Genomic DNA, 24,497 nt, shown 5'->3' with positions numbered 1-24,497 from the left:
CTTGCCTTGGAGAATGGTATAAAATCATTCTTGCCTAGACCTAATTCTCAGTGGACCTAATGTGGCAAGCCTAGGATGTATGCCTTCATATTTCCCCTAGTCACTCTAAATGCAAACTGACAGTTGAAAAGCAGTGTTCTAGAGAGAGTAGCACACGCAAACTAACAAGCAATCAGATAATATACAAAAATTAACAGGAGTACAAAAGGATAAACGTCAGTAGAGTTACACAAAATACCAGATGCATATTATGAAAGCTCACTTACTAACTGCCTTCTATTAAACAGATACTACACATATTTTAGTGTCCATTTGTATCTACCCACTATTTAAAATGAATGAGTTTATATGATACATAATATATATTATATACTTCCCCTTATTTATTCCTATCTAACCACATTATTCACACTCATCATCTTTTTCCCATGCATCACTGGCATAAATGGTACTCTGCAGTTTGCTCATTGTGTTGTTTCCTCATTCATTCATCAATCACACTAAGAGCCAACAGGGTTGCCAGTTCTGTGCTAGACCTGTTTTCTGCTATTAGAGATCACAAGTGTATCCCATCCTTTAGCAATGGGCACTAAGCCTACAGCCTTGTGCATGCCAGGCAAGCGCTCTACCACTATGCCCCACTCCCACCCCAAGAGCTTATCCCACTTGTTCTTCAGCTTAGCTCCTCTAGGAAGAGATGGCCAGGCAGGAAGAGGTCAGGGAAAATGAGACATGGAAGACAGCAGCCAGGAGTTGAGACTGTATTAAAGAATAGTTTGCTCTAAAGCACAGAAGCACTATTTTTTTAATTGTAAGTCTTACTTTCTCTCCTGTGCTTCAATGTTTAGTAAAATAACAAAGGAAAAGAACAGGTCTTTTCCAACTGACCTTGCTCACATGTCTCGCCGGAATGTATGCTCAAAGTTGAGCAAAAAGAGACATGCCTTTTGGGGAAATGATTCTTTATTTCTCACAAATGTAAGGAGGAGCTGTGTTTGTTGCTCAGGGAAGAGCACCTGTCTTGAAAGCATGTGTGACAGACCCACCCTTGGTCTGGAGAGAAGTCTACACATCAGTGACTTAAGACCAGAGTGAAATCCCAACTTAATCAATGACCCATACCCCAGCCCACTTTCTTATCATAAATAAGGGTGAAGTTAGAGCATGCATTGTACCTGCTATCAGATGTGTTTGCAACCCATATCTGGATTGGGTCTTGTCTTTGCTTTGCTTTGTTTTACTAATGGACTCTTTTGGTCTCTACCTTGATGTGCCCTCAAATTCTTTTCTAGGACAACATCAAGAACTTGATATTCAAATGCCAGCCCTTCTTGTTTTTGGAGATCTCCCCAGAGCATCACAGGTCACCTCTCTGACAACAGTGGATGGTTACTCTCCATCCCATCCTGTCCCCTATTAATATGCTCTTACCTCCGAACCAGTATGCTGTGACTTCCATCAATGAAGCCCTAGAGCAGAACAGAAGTCTGTATTCTCTGCCAGGCCCAACTGTATAGTCTTTATGGGGTTTTGTTTTGTTTTTGTTCAGGGCAAGAGGTTACCTACTAGGCCCTGAAAAACAACGGAATTGAGGCTACATTAGAAAGGACAGAAACTTCAGAAAACGAATTTTCAATCAGTTAATTACTACTGGAGTACACTTGTGTGCTGGTTCTATCTTGGGGCAATGACAAGTGAGAGGAGGGATGTTCAGCCTGGAAGCAGTAGTACAGACCAACCGCATGACTGCTAATGTAGTGTACTGCAAAATCCACAGCTGCCTTCTCCTTTAAGCTAAAGGGGCGTGACTAATTAAGGAAAAGACTTCTAGCCCTCCTCTGTCTTCATTTTAGGAAATTTCTGTAGTTCAAGCATGCCACGTGACATGGTGACATCATCACACTCGTCTTCCACACAGTGAAGTGCTTGCAGAAATGTGAGAGGCTTCTAACTTTCCTTCCATCTCTAAACAGCCATCAGTAGCTCAGGATCTCATGGAAAATTTGGAAGACAAACTGGTTCTCAGCAGGGGGCATTGTGAACTTGGGGATTTGGTCTGAGAGTCATGTGGGAAAAACTCCCTCCTCCTTCCCCAGTGTTATATCATTTTGGATCATTTGAATTGTATATGGATTTCTATTTAAGTCAGTCATTTTCTGGCAGCAAAACTAGAACATTTCCTGTTTTTCCTCTCACTGTAATCAGGATTTGGCTGTCCAAATTAGGACTGCCCTAATTACTCCTCAGCAGGTGCCAATCCGTGGGAGGGCAATAAGCGGAAGAGAGGAAGTGAGGACAGTTTGCATCTTCAGACTCACAACAAGAAAACACTTTCCTCATGAACCTGGATAATCTGTTTAAGCAACAGGCAACATGCCCCATGAGACGGTGTGTGCATGTGTGAGTCCATGCACTTGTATGCATTGTTGTATAACAAGCATAAAGATGGTTTTCCACTTCGTATTTTTTCAAGGCATCAGAGAATGGATTGCTCAACACAGAGATTAGTTCAGGCTAGGCCTAAAATTCAGCAGCCATGGTTATCTCTTCCAGACAGCCCCCAGTGAGAGGAATAAGAGATGGGTACCAAGAAGATGGTCACTACGCCTGAGACTTTTGTCAGGGGATATACCAACATGGTCCAGTCTGTTGGGGGTGAGGTATCTAGATAGTTCTGATGACCACAACATGCCAAGAACCAAATATAACTGGTTGAGTTCCAGAAGAATTGGAACAAGGTGGACACAGATTTCTCATGAAACACAAATACACCAAAATACCTCGATTCCTACAGGTAAAGTCGAACACAATAAACAAACTCTTCTTGTTTCTGCCTAAAAACACAGCTGTGCATAGATTTTACCCATTCAACATCAAGAACCAAAAATATGTCTTTAATCACAAACACAGCTTCTGCAATTTCCTTTGCTGTTTCCTTTACGAACACGTTTTTCTCTTTCCTAAGTTGTTTTCTTCAAATACAGATAGGCATTTATTCTTCCTTTCTAAAATGACACTTCAAAGAACAAAAAAGCCATTGTATGACCTTACTCTTCCAGCTACTACTCCATTTTTTCGACATCTGCAGCAAAACACATTGTGTACATTTTCTCTTTTCAGTCCACCCAGTCTAGTTTTCAGACATACTACTCCTCAGAATCAGCTCCTGTGATGGTCACCAAATACCTCTGTGTTAGCAAGTTTAACACCCCATTCCTTGCTTGGTTCTAGAGATGATCTACTAGCAGCATTTCATCTGGCTGACCACCTGCTCCCTCCCTTCACGGCATTTGCATATATCACCACGGTTTTCTTGATTTTCCTCCTAATTCACTGACAGCTAATTTCATCTCACAAACTTCTGAAAGTTCACAGTTCTTTCAATGTATATTCATCCCGTGGAGGCTCCATCAAGTAGCATTCATACACGGAATGCATAGGTTAATGGCTGAAGAGTATCTGTCGTCAGGCCAGAGCTTTTTCCTTCTGACACAAACATTCAAATCATGACTCCCAGTCTCCATGTGGATGTTACATCGACACTCCAAACTTAATTCCTGCTCTGTCTTCCTCATTCTTACAACTTTATTTTTTCATTGCCTAAATTAAAAAAAAAAAAAAATGAAGCTGGGTGCTGGTGGCTCATGCTTGTAATCCTAACTACACAGGAGACCGAGATCTAAGGATCATGGTTTGAAGCCAGCTAGGGCAGGAAAGTCCATGAAACTTTTATCTCTAATGAACTACTCAGAAAAAGCCAATAGCGGCATGGTGGCTCAAGTGGTGGAGTGCTGTCCTTGAGAAAAAGAATCTCATGGACAGTGCCTAGGTCCTGAGTTCAAGCCCCAGGAAGGGTACCAAAACAAAAACAATAACAACAAAATAAAGGAAGGAAGGAAGGAAGGAAAGAAGGAGGGAAGGAAGGAGGGAGGGAAGGAAGGAAGGAAGGAAGATAGATGACTCCTAAGAGTCACTTTTCCTTGACAACTTTTTGTTTTTTAGTATTGGAGGTTTGAACTGAGACCTTTCCACTTGCTATGCTAGTACTCTACCACTTGAATCATGTCTCCAGTCTTGCTTTTTCTGTTGGCTGTTTTAGTGATGGAGTCTAGTGAACATTTCTTTCTGGGATGACCTCGAGCTGCCTCAACCTCCTCCGTAGCTAGGACTCCAGGTTTGAGCCCTGGGAGCCCTGCTTGCTACCTTTCTCTCATATAGTACATATTTCACTTGGCAGGAATTCTGTTGTCAAACACATCAAAATCTGACCAGCAGTCAGTTAGTGGTCTCTATCTCTGCTGTTACCCATGTCATGAGGTGCCATCATTTCGCACCTAATCACTGTAATAACCCTTAATTGGTCTTCCTGCTTCCATCTAAGTCTCCTGATAGCCTATTTCCAGTGGAAGAACCTTCTAAGCACCTTTTCCTGCAGTAGCCTATTTGAGTCAGAGTACACTTCAGCATCTCTGTTTCTTCGTGGCCAAATCCCGGCCACATGATGACCACAATTGCTACCCTGAGTTCTAAAAGAGTGGCATGCAGAGCGTCAGCTCAGGGCTTTGGCTTTCTGCCAGGCCATTCTTTACCCATGTATCTTTCCTAACTCTCCCCACTCCAGCTTTACCACAGATCTCAACTCTACAGGGCCTTCCTGAGACACAGGCTGTATTTAATACATTACAGACTGAGTTACTTACTCTCCTCTACACATCTGTTTTTCTCACAGTACTTACCTTCTAAAATTCATGATCTATTTACTTATGCAGAAACATGATTATGTAGATCGCATGAAGACATACTTACTTTATTTGGTTGGTTGCTCAATCAATGACTCTTATAAAAAGTACTCAATCCAGATTTTGTTGAATAAATTATATCATAGTACTCAAGTAAATGAATTGTTCAAGGGCAGCGTGATCAAGTATGTTAACCCTAAGATCAAAGACTATTTTGACAGATTTAATAAAGGTAGGAGATTTTTCTGAGATGCTGAAATCACTGGAGGCACTGGGAGATGTTCATGGCAGGCTGGGGTTTGATTGCAAGGTCTTGCTCTGCCTAAGATGGCCACTCTTCTCACTCTAGCCATTGCCCTGCTTCTTGACAGTTTACCAGGCTGTCCTTGAACCTCCTTTCTCTAAATCACAGAAGGTTGAATAGCTAGGATTACCAATTATGAGCCACAGGTACCTGTGTTCCTTCTCCCGTTTTCTTTTTTCTTTTTTTTTCTGGTCAGTCATGGGGCTAGAACTCAGGGACTGAGCTCTTCCACTCAAGCCTAGTGCTCTACCACTTTGAGTCACAGTGCTAGTTTTGGTTTTCTAGTGACTAATTGGAGGTAAGAATCTCACAGACTTTCCTGCCAAGGCTAGCTTTGAACTGTGATTCTCAGATCTCAGCCTCCTGAGATCTTAAGTTTCATAAGTAGCTAGAATTATAGGCGTGAGCCACTGGTGCCTGGCTTACTTCTCGCATTTTATATTTGATACTTAATTGTTTCTACTAGGAGTTTAAATTGCAAAAGGTGTGATTCATGATGTTTGGTATATCGTTAAGTATGGAAGCTGTAACATGTTTAAAATATACTCAGTCATGCAACAGACATATTACAGAGTCTCACTTATTTACACAAATCTGAAACAGTTAAATGCAGAGAAGTGGGGAAGCAGCAGCTTGGGGTAGGCTTAGATAGAAGATGACAAAGATAGGTACAGAGTTTCAGTTATTACTAGTTGTTTCCTTGCTGAACTATATTCTAATGGAATAAAATTTCATGCCTGACAGTCTTTTATTGATTATTCTATTGTACTTTTATATAAAACATATTTAAATAAGTTTAAATTTAAAACCATATGCCTTTGTTACAGAAGTGAATTTTAACTTTCTTTGAACCACTATTAAAATTAGTTAATCTATAATTGAGTATAATATGTGTTTTTAACCTAATATAATTTTTTGATGAAGAATCATAGAACACAAAAGCAAATCCTTATAAGGAGTGCTTTTTTCCCTTTAATTGCCCCTTGTGACTCTATATAAATATTCCTTGTTGAAGAAGGGCAAGCATTAACCTATATTGCATCACCCTGCTGGATTCATCTTCCTTAAACATTGCTTCCTGCCTCATTTGGAATGACTCATTCTCGACTATGGATCATTGAAGTCTCCAAGTCCTTTATTGGTTGGTGTTCTTCTTCCTAGACAACATCCTCTCCTACGACCTTCTACTAGATCTGGATTCCAGTCAAACTTCCCCCTCACTGCTTGCTCCACACACTAGGTCTTGGTGGCAGGGCCTCCCCTCCATCGAGCAGTGCCTGTGTTTATTCCCTCTATTTCTGTGCCACCTATCCAGCACACAGCTCACCTTCTGAAAAACCATTTCTGAATGCTAACTCTCCGACCCCTTCTCCTTTCTTTTTTTCCGTCCTTATCGTCTTCATTGTATAGGTAGCATCAGGTTATGTACTGAGCTGTATGCCTCTATCCTTAATTATATATTACATATAATTTAGTCTTATTGTATGCTCTTTTCTTCTGTAATTGTTTCATGTCTTCTCAGGCAGTCCATAATTTGTTTCTATTATCTGTTTTGCTATAAGAAGTGGTATGGTCTTTCCCATAAGAATAGAGATTTTCTGTACTTACAGAAATCAGAAAGCTAAAGGTTTTCAAGTTCATAACATTGATTTTTTTTTCATTTCTACTGATGTTGAAAAGACACAGACTGACTTTTTTTGTGACAGTAAGGTGGCTATAGATCACATATCAGGAAGACTATGTTTGTAAGAATGAGAAAGAAGCCCTTTATAGATTAATATTTTCAAATGGCTTTCATCCACCAGCTGAGCTAATCAAGCTCTGGGGTTTCCTGGAAGACAATTCTTCCAATTTCAAGTGTTCCAGAAAATCGAGGCTGGCAGCACATTGAGCCACGGAATGGCAGTCTCAAGTGTCTTTCCTTTCGGTCTCTCTTAGTATTACTGTGCAAACCCTTTCTATGAGGCATGTTCTTGCCAGGCCCCCATTAAACCCAGAAACAGGCTTTTTCTATAATGGCAAAAGTCAGGCACTGGAGGCAGTCACTAATCAGAACCACCACCACAGTGAGACTGTGTTATCCTCAAAAAGCTCTACCTGTAGGCCGCAGAGCAGGTGTCCTTGTACTCCTGGAGCTTCACACAAACCATGTTGAGGAACTGGTCTGAATACGCACTCAAGTCATGCATCAGGTTCATGAGGTCTTGCACTGTCTTCTCCACAATGACGGTGCTCTGGAAGTGAAAAATAGCACAAAAGAGAGAGAACACAGAAACTCATGAGAACATTGTACTCAGGAATGTGGGACAAAGGCAGCTGAGAAGCTGTAACAATTTAAGACACTCAAGTTTTCCTAAAGCACATGACATTTAAAAAATGTGCACGGAATTCAACCATCAAATAAATATCTCACTGCTCCTTCCAAAGATGTGAGAATGACAGGATAAACATATTTTTTTTTCAAATTGATTCCACAAAGAATTTGTGATATTTACAATGTATTTTTGTAACTTCTTTTTTCCTCCTTTTCTTCCTTCCCTCTTCTCCTTTCCGCCTTTTCCTACCCTCTCCGCCTTTTCCTACCCTCTCCTTTCTTATGGTACTAGGATAGTATGACAAGCTGCATGAAAAGAAAAATTCATTCATGATACTTTCGTTTCAAAATTATCTATCAGGAAGACATCTAGTATCTATATTGTATTTTGCAGCTTGCAGTAGCTTTGCACATACACAGCATGTTATTTCACTTGAAACTTACAAACCGTCACAATTATCAAGAACACTCTTGCAAGTGTGAGGGTACAATGTTAAACACCTTGCATGCTTTAACCCAGTCCTCACAACACTTTTACCTACCAGGTAGATCTCAAAATTATTCTCTTTTAAAAAGATGAGTAAGGAGGCTGAGAAAGGCAAAACAAACAAAGCCAAGAGTCTAGGGCATTGTTCTTTTCACCACAGTTCTGAATTAGAATCAGGCCTGAATTACTTTGTATTTTTGCTAGTCAACTTTCTATGATTGTAAAAAAAAATCAAATAAAAGTAACTGAGATCATCAATTCACGAAGAGAAAAATGTTTATTTTGGTTTATCAGCTCTATTGATCTGGGCCATGGCAAGGCAGAAATGTGTGGCCTAACCAAACTGCTCAACTCATGACCCTGGAGAGAAAGACGATGACTGGGGGTCCATTGTCTCAAAGGCTAAACACCTCCCACTAGGCCCTACCACTTCCACCACCCACAGCTCCCAATATTATCTTTTTGGAGAAGAGCCTTTAACATGTCACCTTTGGTGGGCATTCTACATCCAGACTACAGCAGCAACCAGCAAAGTGCAGTCTTAGACATATCTTAAAACTGAATTAAAGAACAATCCCAAGGGAAAAATTATAAGCCTATTTTAAAGCTACATAAAGAAAGTACTAGGCAACAAATGGGGTTTGTATCTGAAAAGACTCATATTTGGTAAACTCTAAAGCTTTGGTTTAAAGAAAACTGAGGGTTTTTTTTTTTTTTTGAGGGGGGCAGTCCTGGTCCTGGGAATTGAACTCAGGACCTGGGTACTGCCTTTGGTTTTCTTAAGGATAGCCCTCTATCACTTAATCCACAGCACTACTTTGGGCTTTTTCTGTATATGTGGTACAGAGGAATCGAACGTAGGGTTTCTTGTATGCTAGGCAAGCACTCTAGCACTAGGCTATGCTCCCAGCTAACTGAGTTGTTTAAACCATTAGTTCAGCTCTATTACAACAGGAAAAGCATTACACCAGAGTAAACATTAATCACATGCTTAGCAGTCTGGAGTTTTTCGATCAGCATCTAGTATGCTACATATTTATCTGTATAAAATTACACAGACTACAGTATAGTAGAACTAGCCATGAAAGTAACCATTAAACATACTTTCCAGGCTGATAATGACCTATGAAAGGATCAAAGACATTTTATTAAGCACAGGCTATGGATGGGGCACAGAATTTAGGCTGTTTTTTTCCGTGAAAATAAAATGGACAGAAGTTTTTTTTTTAACACTACAAAGGATTAGCTTGGATTATGAATGACATTTGCATTTTTATTCAAGATGGTTAGGTTGCAGAGGTTTCTGCCTTCTTTTCCTTCCTTTTCTTCTAGTCCCAGTAAAATAATTAGAAGGAGGAAAGGAGAGAGCATTATATTCTGTAAGGCAAACCTCACAGGAAACCAAATTACAGTCTCTATAGAATCCCCAGAAGTTCAACTTCCTTTTCCGTATTGATTTTAAGATTAAAGCACTGCAGCTTCACCCTGATCTATAATCCTATTCCTCTGTATTTGTGTGTGAGTGACAGGAATTGATTCTGCCCGGCTATATGTCCCCACATTATGGAGAATCTAAAGCCCTCATCCTGATTCAGAACACAGGATATCCTACAACATGTGGGCAGCAATTAAGGAAGGGGGGTAGAATTCAGCCATCCTAACAAAGCCTGCCTGAAAGCTAACGCACGGAGAAGAGATGAGCAGGGACAAAGTATAGAAGACTAGGAGAAAACGCCTGGTTTTCCTTCCAATGACACTACTGATAATCATCTCTGAGGCCATTTTGGTAGCCCCTTCTTTTCTTATGACTCAAATTACTCCACTAATAGCAGAGGATAATTGGATCACACTCCTTTACTGGTCCATATGACTCATGTGTTCAGTTTGTCTGTTGCTTCCATGTAACTGCTCTCCAGCCATTGTGGCATTCAGGCTTCCTCACTAGATGTTCACTTCTCAAGAGGGCCAGGAAATTCATTTTCTTTTTGGCTATCTCCTATCCTCCCCTTTCTCCACTTGCTCATACTTTCTCAGGATCTTCAGGATACCCTGGCTCATTAAGGAATGTTAATAAACAAAATAAACCTTCTCTCAGAGTGTCACTTACTTGACAAATGTCTTTGCATTTTGAATCCTCCCTGGGTGAAGGAGATTTGCTCCATTTACTGCAGCACTTTGGGGGAACAAGAATGGTACTGAGGGCGTGAGGAGGGGAAGGGATGACTGCAAAGACCCCAGTATATTCCCTGGAGGTTAAGGTTTGGGAATGAACAGGAAGTATCAGCAGGAAATGATTAGAATGGCACAGTTTAATTCTAACGGTTGTACTCAACATAGCACCCATGTGATGCTGTATGATTACATACAATTTTCCAGCTATTTGGTTGGTTTACCTTGTCATGGCTATACTTCGGGTAATCAATCACTACATTCTCTTCAAGGAAAATGACACTGCAGTTTGCAAAATGATGAGAATTTTTTTTTTTGCCAGAAAGAAAAAAAATACTCTTCTTATTTTTCAAGGATCTATAATAGTTTCCACATCAGTGATTCTGACAGATAAATGCTGGAAATATGAAATGTGTAACAAAGGTCTTATCTCTTTTTTATTTATTTGGTCCCTTCAGTATTGCAAATGTTTTACTGAGTTTATTAATTCTGAAGTTTGCCCAGACTGAATATAAGGCCTCCATAATGTGTAAAACCTTGATTTTATTCATTATATTTTCTATTAAGCACATTAAAATTATTGTTATTTGTTTAGATGCAACTCAGTTTGCATATCTTGCAAGCTATTACCAGGTAATAAAGTCTGAGCATGGCATAAAAACTGAAGGAGAGTAAAATCCCAGGACAGCTGATGCACTGTATAAAAATTACTATAAATATAGAGTTTATTTCAGGGGATAATAGCAGTAAGAAAAGAATCTCTTTGGTTCGCACTTTAACAGAGTTCATGAAGAGCTAAAGGCATAATTCAAGTGCTTGCCTAGCGTGCATGAGGCCCTAAGTTTGATCCCCAATACCAGAAAAACAAATGAATATGATTTGACCTTTTGAGATCTACCCCACTGTTTGCCAAAGTGATACTAATAGAAACATGGTTCCAAATTAAAATAATTTGGAAAAATGATAAGTTAAAGAAAACAAATGTTTTTTGTCCTAGAAGACTGAAAACCTTTAATATGCTAAGGACACTGTGAATTTTAAGAGGTAGATATAATATTCAGTGTTCCCATTAACTACTGAAATTAAACAAAATTCAGCTCATCTTTTTTTGGGGGGGAGGGGTACTGGTAACTGATTTTGAACTCTGAGCCTCTTGTTCTTTCCAGGCTTTCTTACTTTGCTGGTGGTCTATCATTTAGGCCACACCTCCAGTCTGGTATTTTGCTAGTCAACTGGGAATGGCATCTCACAAACTTTTCTGTCCAGAATGGCACTGAACAAGGATCTTGCAAGTGTTAAGCCTCCTGAGCCACTCAAGCATGAGCCTCAGGTATCTACTCATAATTCATTTATTTTTATCTATGTTGAAATAGTGTTTCCAAAACATGGTTAAGGAAGGTTTCAGCATAACACTGGTAAAACAGTATTACTGATACAGAAGACCAATGATTCTCTTGAGAGATATAAACAGCACTGGCAGAAATGAGGAAAACTCAGGGATATTCCATCTCTCCATAATCTTCCCTGAATAGCCATCCTGGTAACCTGTGGGCCTAGCTACCTTCCTATCTTTCTCTCCAACTCTGATTTACATGTTCATCCTTCCTCCAACCAAATTATGTTGTCATTCCTTGAATGTACCAGGTCAATCTCTGCTCTTGCGCCATGGTGCCTCCTCATCTCCATGCCTGGAGTCACATCACTTATTTTGAGTCAGCACAATGTATCAATGTATACACAGTTGTGCGTTCCAAACTGCCTTGCTACACATTCTTAGTCTAGGACCTAGACAGGGTGTGGCAATCACTGGTTTACTTGGCTTTCTCTTTCACAAGGTGCATTCTTTTGCCAGTGACCATATCTCATATCCTTAACACAAGCCAGGAATCTGACACATTATATATTCTCTATAAATGCTTATTAATTTACTGCACATTGAGTTAATTTACAGCACACTGAGACAGAGTGAAAAGTCAAATATACAATTATGATGTTCAGTATGGGTCAAGAACTTGATTTGGCAAAGTGGAGTCAGACAACAGCCTTCCTTTTAGCACAATTACTAATTAGATCTCAGGATTCTAAGGACTGAACATTCATTGTGACTGAATGTCTTAAATATCTCCATAAAATACTCCTATTTTTATCTATTGTATTGTTTTCTATAGTTTGACTACCTATAACTAATTTAAATTGCTAATTTAAAGTTTTAAGACATAAACACATTTGTATTACAACAAAAACACTACTTTTGTCTGGAGAATGAGGTCTAAATGCATGTTGAAGATACAGCAGTATTGTTGACGACCAACAGATGAACACTGTTTTAGAGAGTATGAAAGGGGAATTTAATTAATTATGTATTAAGTAAATGGCTTCTCTGTGTTAAATGTTGAGTTACAGAAGGTAGAAAGCCTAATAAGAGCCTTACTCTCCAATAATCTTGGATGATGAGACCAGTTCGTGGATGAGTGCTACATTAACATCTGCATACTATACAACAAAGCTGTAGGAAATGAGTGAATGGGGCTGGAGACAGTGGTGAGAAAGAGAAACCTACAACTGAACTGAGTCCTAAAAGACAAATGGTGATTTGTAGGCTGGATAAGGTTGAAAGAGAAATATATATGTCAGGTCAATGAAGCAAATGAACATGAAACTGTATGCAATCCAGGGAATTTCTGAGTCTGGAGTGAAGGGTGTGTGTGAGAGATGGTAAGTTGAGAAAGGTATCCTGCACTGATTCTCTTAGAACATATATTACCCATATATGGATAGGATTGAACAGTTTTTAAATCCCTCTTTTCCAGAAAGAAATTATAACAAATTAATTCAATTTGATGCCACTAATCACTAGATGACCCATTTCAAGTACAGGAAGATGTCAGAAAAAGATGAATATTACTAAAAGAGTTCAGAAGAGATGAATATACTAAAAAAGAGTGTGAGGTAAGGTGATTTTAAATAGGTAGATAACAAAGTATAATAGATTACAAAATTTGTTTGCCTATTACAAAATTAGAAATACATGTCATAAAATGATCATTTATATATATTGAACCATTTTGGGGAGAGGTAATTAATGGTTGAATAAACATTACCTGGCTCTCTCTTTGTATCTGTCTTTCTCTGTCTCTGTTTCTGTCCCTCTGTCCCTCTCTGTCTGTCTATCTCTGTCTCTGTCTCTCACCCTCTGTCTCTATTTCTGTCTCTGTCTCTCTCTCTCTTTCTCTCTGATGGTACTGGGGTATATACAGAGGGCATTGGACTTGCTAGGTAAGTACTCTACCACATGAGCAATGCCCTAACTGCTCTTAGATTATGTGTATTTTTCAGATAGAGTTTCATAGGTTTTGCTTGGGGCTAGTTCCAGAGAATGATTCTCCTACCTATTCCCCTCACATAGTTACAATTATAAATACATAGCACCATACCTGGCTTGATTGTGGAGATGGAGATCTTGACTAACCTTTTTGCCCAGGGTGGTCTTGAACAGTGAAATCCTAAGTAGCTGGGATGATGGGCATGAGCTACTGAACCCTGACAACACTGGGATCTTTATGAGATTTTAGGCTTTGAGATTTCATGTCCCAAAGAAAATAACAGAAAGCCAGCCTACAATACCTGCAAGTAATCAGACTCTGAGATCCCAGGGGCTTCTTTCTTTTCCAAGCTGGTATTAGGTACTAAAGAAATATCTTTTGACATTTGTATTTCAAATAAATGGAACTCTGTATCTTAGACCAAAGGATACCCTGGACAAATCTGACCAAGTCTAGAAGGAAAGTGAGACATGATTTTAAATTACCTATATATACCTTGAAACAGTATTCAATACTATTCAAGGACTATTACAAAATTCATCACTTTGGAAATGTAAAAACAAAACCATATGTCCTGCCTCCAAAATACAAAACAAGTAGAAAAACCAGTTAAAAGAAACAGACCAATAAATGACATGGATAATAGAGTTAGGAAGCAAGAGGCTAACACTATTAAAGACATGGTTCTATATTAAAACAACAACAACAACAACAACAAAGGAAAACCAGGTGCTAGTAGATCATACCTATAATCTTGCTAAGCCCCAGAACCAGTATACACACACAAATGTAAAGAAAAGAAAACATGAACATAAGAACTGAAATGTACAAGAGCAATTAGAAATCACTCAAGATATGACACAAAGGGAGAAAAAAAGATGGAAAACCAAAAGTGTCAATAAACTGTGGGATACTATCAAGCCACTAATATATTTGCAACTGGAGTTACTAAAGAAACAAAGAAAATGTAAAGGGATGCATTGGTGTAGACTTTTCAAATTCGATTAGAAGTACAAGGCCACAGATCCAAAAAGGTCTTCATCATAGCAGAGCTGATGCCAGCTGTAGGCCCTAGTACTAGTATAGATCCTTGAAGAATGGCTCTGCTGTGAATGATAACAAAGCTTTTCTTTCACAAGATAGAAAATGCTGTGAAAAGATGGCTAAATCAGCTTCAGAAAAACTGAAGAAAAAGTGTTCGATTCAGTTTAAAGAATGAACCTGAAATTATGCTAATCATCCCTCAAAGTAGCGATGGATGTTTTACTTAAAGTTCTGCTGAAGAATTATGACAAAAGTGAGTTTCTGTGAAAACCACTTTGGTGTCTAATAAAAGAATCCAAGAGACCTTGATTCTGACAGTGAAGGTGAATATTGCTACCAACTAGAAGGGAGGTGATGGAACTGTATGGGATTATGAGGTAGAGTAATGCAGTCAGGTGCAGCAAAATGGTTTGAACTCAGAACACAGTAATTTTAGCTCTTACTTGCAAAGAAATACTTTCAAAGAAAACAGAAACAAAATAAGTGATGTAACAGAGGAATACTTGAAACTTACAGCAGTTCAAAAGTGTTAACCTCTGACAGATTACTGTAGAGGGTAAAGATAACAAAAATCAGATCAACAAACATTGCAGAAATTATTTAGAAAGTTTTCCCTTAAACTCAGGGCCTGAGCACTGTCCTTGGGCTATTCTTCTAAAGGCTGGTACTCTACTACTTCAGCTAAATCACCACTTGGCTTTTTCTATGTATGTGGTAATGAGGAATTGAACCCAGGTCTTAGTGCATGCTAGGACAGTACTTGGTTCTATGAAAGAATTCTGTAGGGGTTTGAACCATTGGGCTGCAAGATTACATTCATAAGGCATTGATGGCTCCCTTCCTGGAATCAGGGTGACATCTGGCTTGAATTATTATGTTAACAAAAAATGCTTCATCATAGTGATACTCTCTTTTATGTGCAGGATCAGCTACATGAGACAATAAATAAATTTAAAGAGATCTCTTTCTTCTTGCTCACAGTTTGAATAGCCAGATGTTGAGGGACACAAAGAGCTATTAAATTATTGGACAGCTGTCATCTTTGGGTAACATGCCTTACAGCATCTATTGATCACCTCTATAGTCCCTATATGGGCTCATGCAGAGCTTTTAAACTAGCTTTAGTGTATGAAGCTATTATATGTAGTCTTTATACAGAAGAAACCTAGACCAATTTTCTCTGGTTAAATAATGTACTTAGTTTCCTGACTCAAGTCTCATATAACCTTATTCCTAACGCAAGGCACATTTTCAGGTTACTAATAAACTCCAATGGGATAACCAGATAATCTTTCCTATACTGGACTTTCTTTTAAATATTTTTTACCAGCAGTGATGGGAAGTATTCCATGTCAATAGTGAGACAAAATTTGGGTCCAGTTAAGTGAATTTAGGGACTGCAAATTTACAAGAACAAAAATAGTAAGTGACAGAGCAGAATATTTATTAATTCTGTTGATAGTTCTTGGAAAATGAAAAATAAGAGGCTTGGAGGTTATTTATAAACCTTCTATGGATGGGTTGTACTTTGGCTGCCTTTTCTCTAATGGAATGTTTTGTGTTTATATTCAGCATTAGATTATTTCTCTAGCAGACCTTTAGTACTGGGAGAAAGAAGTATCATCAAAGAGAACTTTCATTTAGCCTGGGTAGTTTATCATCGCTAGTACTGTATGGTGCTCAGGCAATATTTGGCAACATGTATTTTTAAGTTCCGTTATAGTAGACACAAATATTCCTACTCTTTGAGGGATTGTTAGTATTTCTCAAGCTGATCTTTTGAAAGTGGAGTTATAACTGCTGTCTGGTGTGTAGGACCCACTGAGCATGATTTTTAAAAAGTTAGTAAGCTCTTGTTCTTTCTGAGACAACAAAATGTGGAAAAAGAAGCAGCTGTTCTTGCTTTCTCCTTTTGAGTTCTGGATACATAGCAGGAAGTGGAGAAATGACACTATTCTGTTGGAAGAGCAGGGCACAGGTAGAAAGCACATGAACCAATAGACTGTGATATTTGGAATTACTGGTGAGTATATTGGTGTCTGCCTGTGAATCCATCATGATTTCTTAGTCAAATAGAGCTAAAAACACATGGCAGGATATTTCAATTTCTTTCTGTAAGAGGGCAATTTGAAGCCTCCTAAATGTTTACATGAACTATTTGTCTTAAAAAATAAGAGGAGATAGCCAGGTGCCAGTGGCTCACACCTGTAATCCTAGCTACGCAGAAGGCTGAGATACGAGGATCACAGTCATGAAAATCCATGAGATTAGTACCTCCAATTAACTAACAGAAAATTGGAAGTGGCGCTGTGACTCAAGTGGTAGCTTGCTAGCCTTGAGCTGAAGAGCTCAGGGACAGTGCCCAGGCCCAGAGATCAAGCCCCATGACTGAAAATAATAATAATAATAATAGGAAATTAACTTTTGCTCTTGTTGAAGTATGCGGTTGAAGCTTCTAGTCTTCACAAACTCTCTGAAATATGCCATGTCTGGAAGTGAAATTCTTCATGACAAATTAACTGTAATAAAATAATTTTTTTCCACCGAAGAAAGACAAAAAGGTAAAGAAGAATTTTGACAAAAATGAAGAATTTCATGTAATGCCATTCAACCTTCAAACGACAAATCCAGTTTGGCTATTCAGGAAACTCAGCTCTGAGGTTTGAGGTTCAAAGCTAGCCCTGGGAGACAAATCCTAAAGACTGTTGTTTCTTCTTATTTCCCTGAAACTCAGGTCTCTTAATTCATTCCGTGCTGAGGCCTAAAATGAATGGACAGACCTGAAGGGCACTGAACTATTCACCAACAGTTTCACACTAATAATAATACAGTTTGTCTTGAACTTCCTTCTGAAATTGTACTTTAGCATGAGTTTTCACACCAGGCTGACAGCACTGTTGTAGCATTTTCTAATACTCTGCTTCCTGTTTCTGAGAACTGAGACTACTTTGCAAACAGTCAATATCCCAACAGATTGTGAGACAATCGAGCAGTCATTAGCTTCCCTCTTTCACAGCAAGTCTAACACTTAGCAGCATTTCTAGGAAGAAGGAATAACACTTAGGAAAAGGTTTTCAAAGAACACCAGAACATCAAGCTGCCACCAAAGGTGGTTGGAAATGAATTTTTTGACATTTCTGTTTTTTTCTTTATACCACTCTAGTTTATGTCATGTCAAAAAGCATCTGTAGTCACAGGAGCCCCTTTCTTGATGTAGCAATATTATTTTAGCATTTTATCTGATTATTTTGGCCTCTGTAACTTCCTATCAAGCCAACTCCCAAATCTCCAAATTCACAGAGCAGAACCTTTACTAATCCTTTTTTAGTAGCCAAGGCAGGCATTATTCAGCAGGAAGGGGGGGATGACCCTTGGTGGGACAGAATTCATTAGGGAAGAGCTACAAATATATAAATCAACATGTCAGAGGAGTAAGTCGGCTGAACCCAGTGGGTGCTGCAAACTACACACGCATTTGTTCCGCTCTGTGAAGGCTCACCTGTCTTTGGTGGCTCATACCATATAATAATCAATTATGCTGACAAGTTTCTCTAGAAATTATTTCAGCCTCAGTTCTCCATGTAGCTTAGAGGTGAGATATAGAGCCCTCAAAGGAGGAGAATGAGCAGTAAGCTGGGCTTCCAGGAAAATAGAACATATGGAACTGTTTGAGGGAGAGCTCATGCACACAAGTGTGCAAGCAAGCGTGAACATGCACAAGGGAAAATTGGTTCAAGGGTAGAGACAGTATTCAGATATGCTACTGTGAGTGGCAATAATGTTTGAGATAATGACTTTTAAGTAGTTAGTTGTAAACCCAGAATTCGAGTTCACTCCAATAATACATGTTGAGCCCAACAGAATGCACTGCAGGCACAAAATCTCCTAAATAGCCAACAGGAGTGGTGCTCTCCAACATGCACAAACTGACTAGGGATGCTGAACTATTAGTCTCCCTTTCTTTATTTGCAAGGGGTGGGGTTTTCATTATGAACTATCTTCAGCCACCCCATCATAAAATAAAGTTAGGCTTTAAGACACCTCCCTAAATTTAGGACATGAGTCGTTCACATTAAGTTTTCCTAGATTTTGGTTAAGGAAGCCCATTGGTCACAAGAAATGTGCCAATATGAGTTTGGATATCCCCATAATACATTCTGATGGAACTAAACTCCACAGCATCCCACCAGGCTGGTGTGAGAAGAACAGTGATAGACCCACCCACATATGTCCAGGAAGGGAGCTTTTTCCCAAGCTTAATACTTAGTGGTGAAAAAATCAGAATTACTGAAGCTGTGGTGTATTTCCTTTCAAGACTTCTTAGTGTCTTCGCACAGGAAACATCTCCATCTCTGGAAAGGATGTAGCCAATACTTAGAATGTACAATTATTTCCAGACTTTTGTTTTAGCGACAAGGGAAAAGGCCAGACTAACACAAAATCAACTTTTTATTTTATCAAGAAAAGAGGCTTGAGACAAAATAAAATGTAAAATGAATCATCAGTATTGATGTACTCTTAAAGGTTTGGACATTTTAACTCTAAAAAAAAAAAAGAAAAAGAAAAATGTAACAGGAAAAAACCAGTTCTGTCCAAGAAAGCTTGCAACCACACACACACACACACACACACACACACACACACACACACACACACACAGTGTATAACAGGAGAAATCATGAAATCATACATACAAAGCCTTTTACTGTGGATAACTTGGGAGTTACCTATTTCATAGTCCTTTCTTTAGTAGCTCTTCGGGGATCACAAGCTGGCCTGTCTGGCCTTGGGGACCAAATAGAAAGGAGATATTATATAAGTAACAGAGTCCAAGTTTTACAGGAAAAAATTTTTTGGGACTGGGTGATATGCTAGAACTCTTGCTTTTAAACAAAACCATGGCTTCGTATTTTCTCGTTTCTAGTAAGAGATTGTGGAAGCAGAACAGATTCATATGATTAAAAAAGTAGGAGAAATAAAATGCACCTAGACTCAGTTGTCATCATTTTATCTTGGAGTTGTTAAGTATAAATTTTCTAAAATACAAATTAGCACAAACTTTCAGAGTATTAAATAATAAAAGTGTTCAACAATACTCTGGTTTCTCTTCAGATCGTACCAAAAGTGTTCAACAGCTTTTTACTGTGGATAACTTAGAAGGCACTTTAAAAACATGTAGATATAATTTGAAAAGTAAACTCTAATGATTCATAAAATTACCACAGTTTCCATGTAACTGGAAACAATAGAGCCCACTGCAAAATAGTGTTCAAATCATCTTAATGGTTTTTTCCATTTTTTCTTTTAAATTCTCTACTCCTTTTATCACTACGATTCTTTTTTTTTTAATAAATGAAAAGTAGAATGTCCCTGCTGCCCATTTTCTTCTTTTATTGTTTCCCTTTTGTTCTAAAAATGAGGGCAAAATTAAGTGCCTAGATCACAAGAGATTTCCAGATGGTCAGACAAATGAGTACGCTGGCTCCTCGGCTTGTGCTTTTCATAGATATGGACACTCGGCTCTTACTCTGTCTCCATGGCTCTTGCTCAATACACATTTGATTTAGCCTAAGTACCTTAAATATGTGACAAATTTCTTCCTTGAATGAAGACCAAAATAGATTTAATTGCTAAAATCAGAATGGAAATTCTCTATGCATGGAGAGAATATTCCTTCGGGGCAAATATTCTTTTTGGTGTTTACTTCACATAGATGGAGATCTGGGTTCATCCTTAAATGTTAAAAAAGAAGCGGGGGGGGGGGGGAAATGTTCCTTTATTTCTTTGTATATATACTTGAAGGAACATATTAAAAGTTTATGCCAGACATGTCTTAATTTTTGTAGATTATTCTGAAATAACCTATTTACTCACCTTATTTCTCTCCCACCCCGATAAGCATCCTTCCTCTTCTATTTACCTACTCTTTTCCTAGATCCTTCCTCTTCTATTTACCTACTCTTTTCCTAGATCCTTGGCACTACTGTTTTTTGTTACAATACTAGGTCATTTTATTCTTTTTTTAATTTTCATGTGCTCTCTTATTGCTGTCCTTTTCCTCCTAAACACTAGCATGGAAGAAGCCCACAGACAAGATAACAACTATTTTGTTAAATATATATGTACCTATTGCTTACCATTCTCTCTACTTTATGGATAAAACAGATGCAAAAATTGTTGAGTAAGAAGCCCAGGATGACATGACTAGAGGGGTGCAGCTGTGTTCAAAGCCACTCAATTCTTCAAAGCACTTGCCCTTAACTACTAAGGGAAAGACTACTGAGGAACAGGAAGAAGCAATGGAGGGGATACAGAAAAGTGAATGGCAGTCATAGAAGGAAGGGCAATTAGAGGTGGCTATGAATATAGAGTAGAAATCCGGTCCTTAAGCTCACTAGAGCTGTAAAGTGGGCATGACGACCTTGGAGAGAATTGTTGTATCTAGACAGTAAATGATAACTTGGGTTCAAGGTCATTGGCAGCTGGTGGGAGAAGAAGAGAAGAGCATAACTAGTTGGTTGTTGATGCATACTGAGGAGATGGAGAAGTACTGGTTTATACAGTTTGCTATACTTTATAGAGTTTATCATGGACTTAAAGGAACTGCTGAACTTAAGAGCTGCAAAGAGATGCACAGCAATACACTTGGTGATCCAGTATTGCTTTGAGCTGCTACAATGCATGTGGACAGCCTATATAGTAGGGCCTGCAGTAAAATGTAATAAAAACAAAACAACAGTACATTTGGGCCATTATTGCCACTGTTCTTAATATTATAAAATTGACTTTTGATTAATATCTGTGCATATTAACTAGCTCATAAGATTCCTGAAAAATTCATAGCCAGCTCTCAGGAATCTCAGGAGAGTGAGTACATAAATATGTAAATTCTCTGCAAAGAGGGAAAGTTTTACTTCCTCTTTCCCTATTTGGATCCCCTTTATGCTTGCTTCTTGCCTTATTGCACTGGCTAGGAATTCTAATACTATGTTAAAGAGGAGTGGAGAGAGTGGGCATCCTTGTCTCATTCCTGATTTTAGAGGGAATGGCTTTAGCTTTTCGCCATTAAGTATAATGCTAACTGTGGGTTAGTCATACACAGCCGTTATTATATTGAGGAATGTTCCATGGATTCCTAGTTTCTCCAGAGCTTTTAACATAAAGGGGTGTTGGATCTTGTCAAAAGCCTTTTCTGCATCTATTGCGACAATCATGTGATTTTTGTCCCTGCTCCTGTTGATGTGTTGAATTATATTAATTGATTTGTGTATGTTGAACCAGCTTTGCCTCCCTGTGATGAAACCTGTTTGATCATAGTGTATAATTTTTTTGATGAGCTGTTGTAGACGGCTGGCCAGTATTTTGTTGAGAAGTTCTGCATTGATGTTCATCAAAGAAATAGGTCTATAGTTCTCTTTCTTTGATGAATCTCTGTCTGATTTGGGGATGAGGGTTATACTGGCTTCATAGAATGAGTATGGCCACCTAATCTTTGACAAGGGAGCCAAAAAAATAGAATGGAAGAAAGATAGCCTCTTCAACAAGTGGTGCTGGCAGAACTGGTTAAGCACATGCAGAAAACTAAAGTTGGATCCTTCTTTGTCACCCTGTACTAGAATTAACTCCAAATGTATCAAAGACCTGGAGGTAAAAGCTGACACTCTGAAAACTTTACAAGAAGGAATAGGAGATACACTAGACCTCCTTGGCACAGGTTGAAACTTTCTTAATAAAGACCAAGAATCACAACAAATCAGAGAAAGGCTGGGTAAGTGGGACAGCATTAAACTGCAGAGCGTTTGTATGACAAAGGACATAGCTAGTAAATTAAGTAGGAAGCCTACAGAGTGGGAGAAGATCTTCACCAACCATACAACAGACAAAGGCCTCATATCTAAAACATATCAACAGCTCAAAAAATTGAATCAATCCAAAACTAATCTCCAAAGTAACAACCATCCCATTAAAAGGGGGGGAGGGTAATGGGGACCAAGACATGTGAAAGGATATCAGTGTATGTGAATTAATGCACCTTCTATATGGAAAATATCATGTAACTCTTTTATTAATTACAATAAAAAATATTTTTTAAAAAAGTGAAAAAAAAAGATGGGCCAAAGACTTAAAGAGAGTCTTCTCTGAAGAGGAAACAAAAATGGCCTATAGACACATGAAGAAATGCAAATCAAAACAACTCTAAGATTCCACCTCACTCCAGTTAGAATGGTCAGGATCAAGAAAACTAATAACAACAGATGCTGGAGGGGATGTGGCCAGGAGGGATCACTACTACACTGTTGGTGGGAGTGCAAACTCATTCAACCACTATGGAAAGCAGTATGGCAGTTACTCAAAAGACTAAACATAGAGCTCCCCTATGACCCAGCAATTCCACTACTTGGCATTTACCCAATCATCCAGAAACAAGGACATACTAAATCCACCAGCACATAGCAAAGATATGGAACCAACCTAGATGTCCCTCAGTTGATGAGTGGATCAACAAGTTGTGGTATTTGTACACAATGGAATTCTATGCTGCTGTCAGAAAGAATGACATTGCCCCATTTGTTAGGAAATGGAAAGACTTAGAAAAGATCATATTAAGTGAAGTAAGCCAGACTCAAAGGAACTTAGGCTCAATGGTTTCCCTCATTTGTCATGATCAGTAGAAACCTTGGGCTCTCCTAGCAGAGATTTGCAATAGAGCAAAACCGTGATTCAAAAGGCCATATAGTAGGATGCTGAATGAAAGGATCTCTAGGATATAGAAACATAAGCCATATAATGAATGATTGTTGTTCTTAAGGTACTATGTTATCTCTCATCTCTTTTGCTGTCCCTTGGTTATCTCATATTGTTACAGTATCTCACTTTGTTACCTGATATATCAGATACATTTGTATTTGGTTATTTGAAATTGGATAGGGAATGGGGGAAAACAAGATGAGGGGTGGGGGTGGGAAATGGGGACCAAGACATGTGAAAGGGTATCAATGTATGGGAATTAATACACCATCTATCTGGCAAATATCATGTAACCCTTCTATTAATTACAATAAAAATATATGAAAAAAAACAAAAAACAAATATGTAAATTCTCAAGTAAATGGAGATGGGTCTGGACATTTGATCTTAAAACACATGAGACTCGTAATTGCAAAGAAATGAATACAAGAGGAGATAGACCAAATGGATGGAGAAAAGCAGAATACACACTGCAGTTGAATGAGTGGAGAAAGAGGTCTGATATGAAAGGGAATTTGTAAAATGAAGTCAAGAGAGGGTTGACTACATTCTCTACCCTCCTTTGGTGCCACCCATTCTCCACTAACTAAACCAGCTCTTCACCCTTCTTTTCCTATAGTCAGAAGGTATTTTGCTCAGTGGAAATAACCAGAGGTCAAAAAGGAATGGAGTGACCCACTTTGGGTGACTCATAGCTAACTGTTGTAAAGAGAACATACACCTGGGTAATTTAATGAAGATAATGTACGCATAAAGCTGGATTCAATACTGAAGAAAACATGCATGGGAAGCATGTGTGTTCTATCTACATCTACTGATGTAGACAGAAGAAAAAGTCAACCATCACAGGCAATTAGCGACTCCTGGAGTGGACACCAGGTCTCATGTCTCAGGGTTTCCCCAAGTCACCCACAGAGACCAGCAGCATTGCACTCTGGAAGGACTTTGCACTAAATGGATTTCCATGATGAATTGAGAATTCTAAGCCTGGGACCCGGGACTCACACCTATAATCCTAGCTACTCAGGAGTCTAACATCTAAGGACTGAGGTTCAAAGCCAGTCCAGCACAAGCAGGAAAGTGTGCAAAACTCTTCTTTCCAAATAACTACCAAAAAGCCAACAATGGAGCTGTGGCTCAAGTAGTAGAGCACAGATTTGAGTGAAACAGCTAAGGAAATGTTCCCAGAGCTAAAGCCTCAGTAGCAGCACAAAACATAAAACAACAAAAATAGAATGATTGTCATGAAAACAAAAGGATATGGGTAGGTGTGTGAAAGGCAAAATAAAATACTAACTGGAAAATATCCTGCCTTTTAATGGCTCACAATTCTATTTGAAAATTACCTCCCAAAAGAATGCACATTTGA

General features: G+C 38.7%; 1 protein-coding gene across 1 annotated transcript in view; it reads right to left on the bottom strand.

Annotated features, from left to right (window-relative positions):
- Exoc4 (exocyst complex component 4) overlaps positions 1–24,497 on the bottom strand; it is a 662,437-nt gene that overhangs the window by 133,396 nt on the left and 504,544 nt on the right. The window contains exon 12 of the mRNA XM_090333323.1: positions 7,141–7,277. Within this exon, the coding sequence (XP_090189449.1) occupies positions 7,141–7,277 (137 nt within the window). The remainder of the gene's footprint in view (positions 1–7,140; positions 7,278–24,497) is intronic.

The sequence above is a fragment of the Megascapheus bottae genome, chromosome 5 (assembly GCF_031878675.1).
Source record: "Megascapheus bottae isolate mThoBot1 chromosome 5, mThoBot2.hap1, whole genome shotgun sequence".
NCBI classification, from domain to species: Eukaryota; Metazoa; Chordata; class Mammalia; order Rodentia; family Geomyidae; genus Megascapheus; species Megascapheus bottae.
This window is presented reverse-complemented; position numbering and strand designations above follow the sequence as displayed.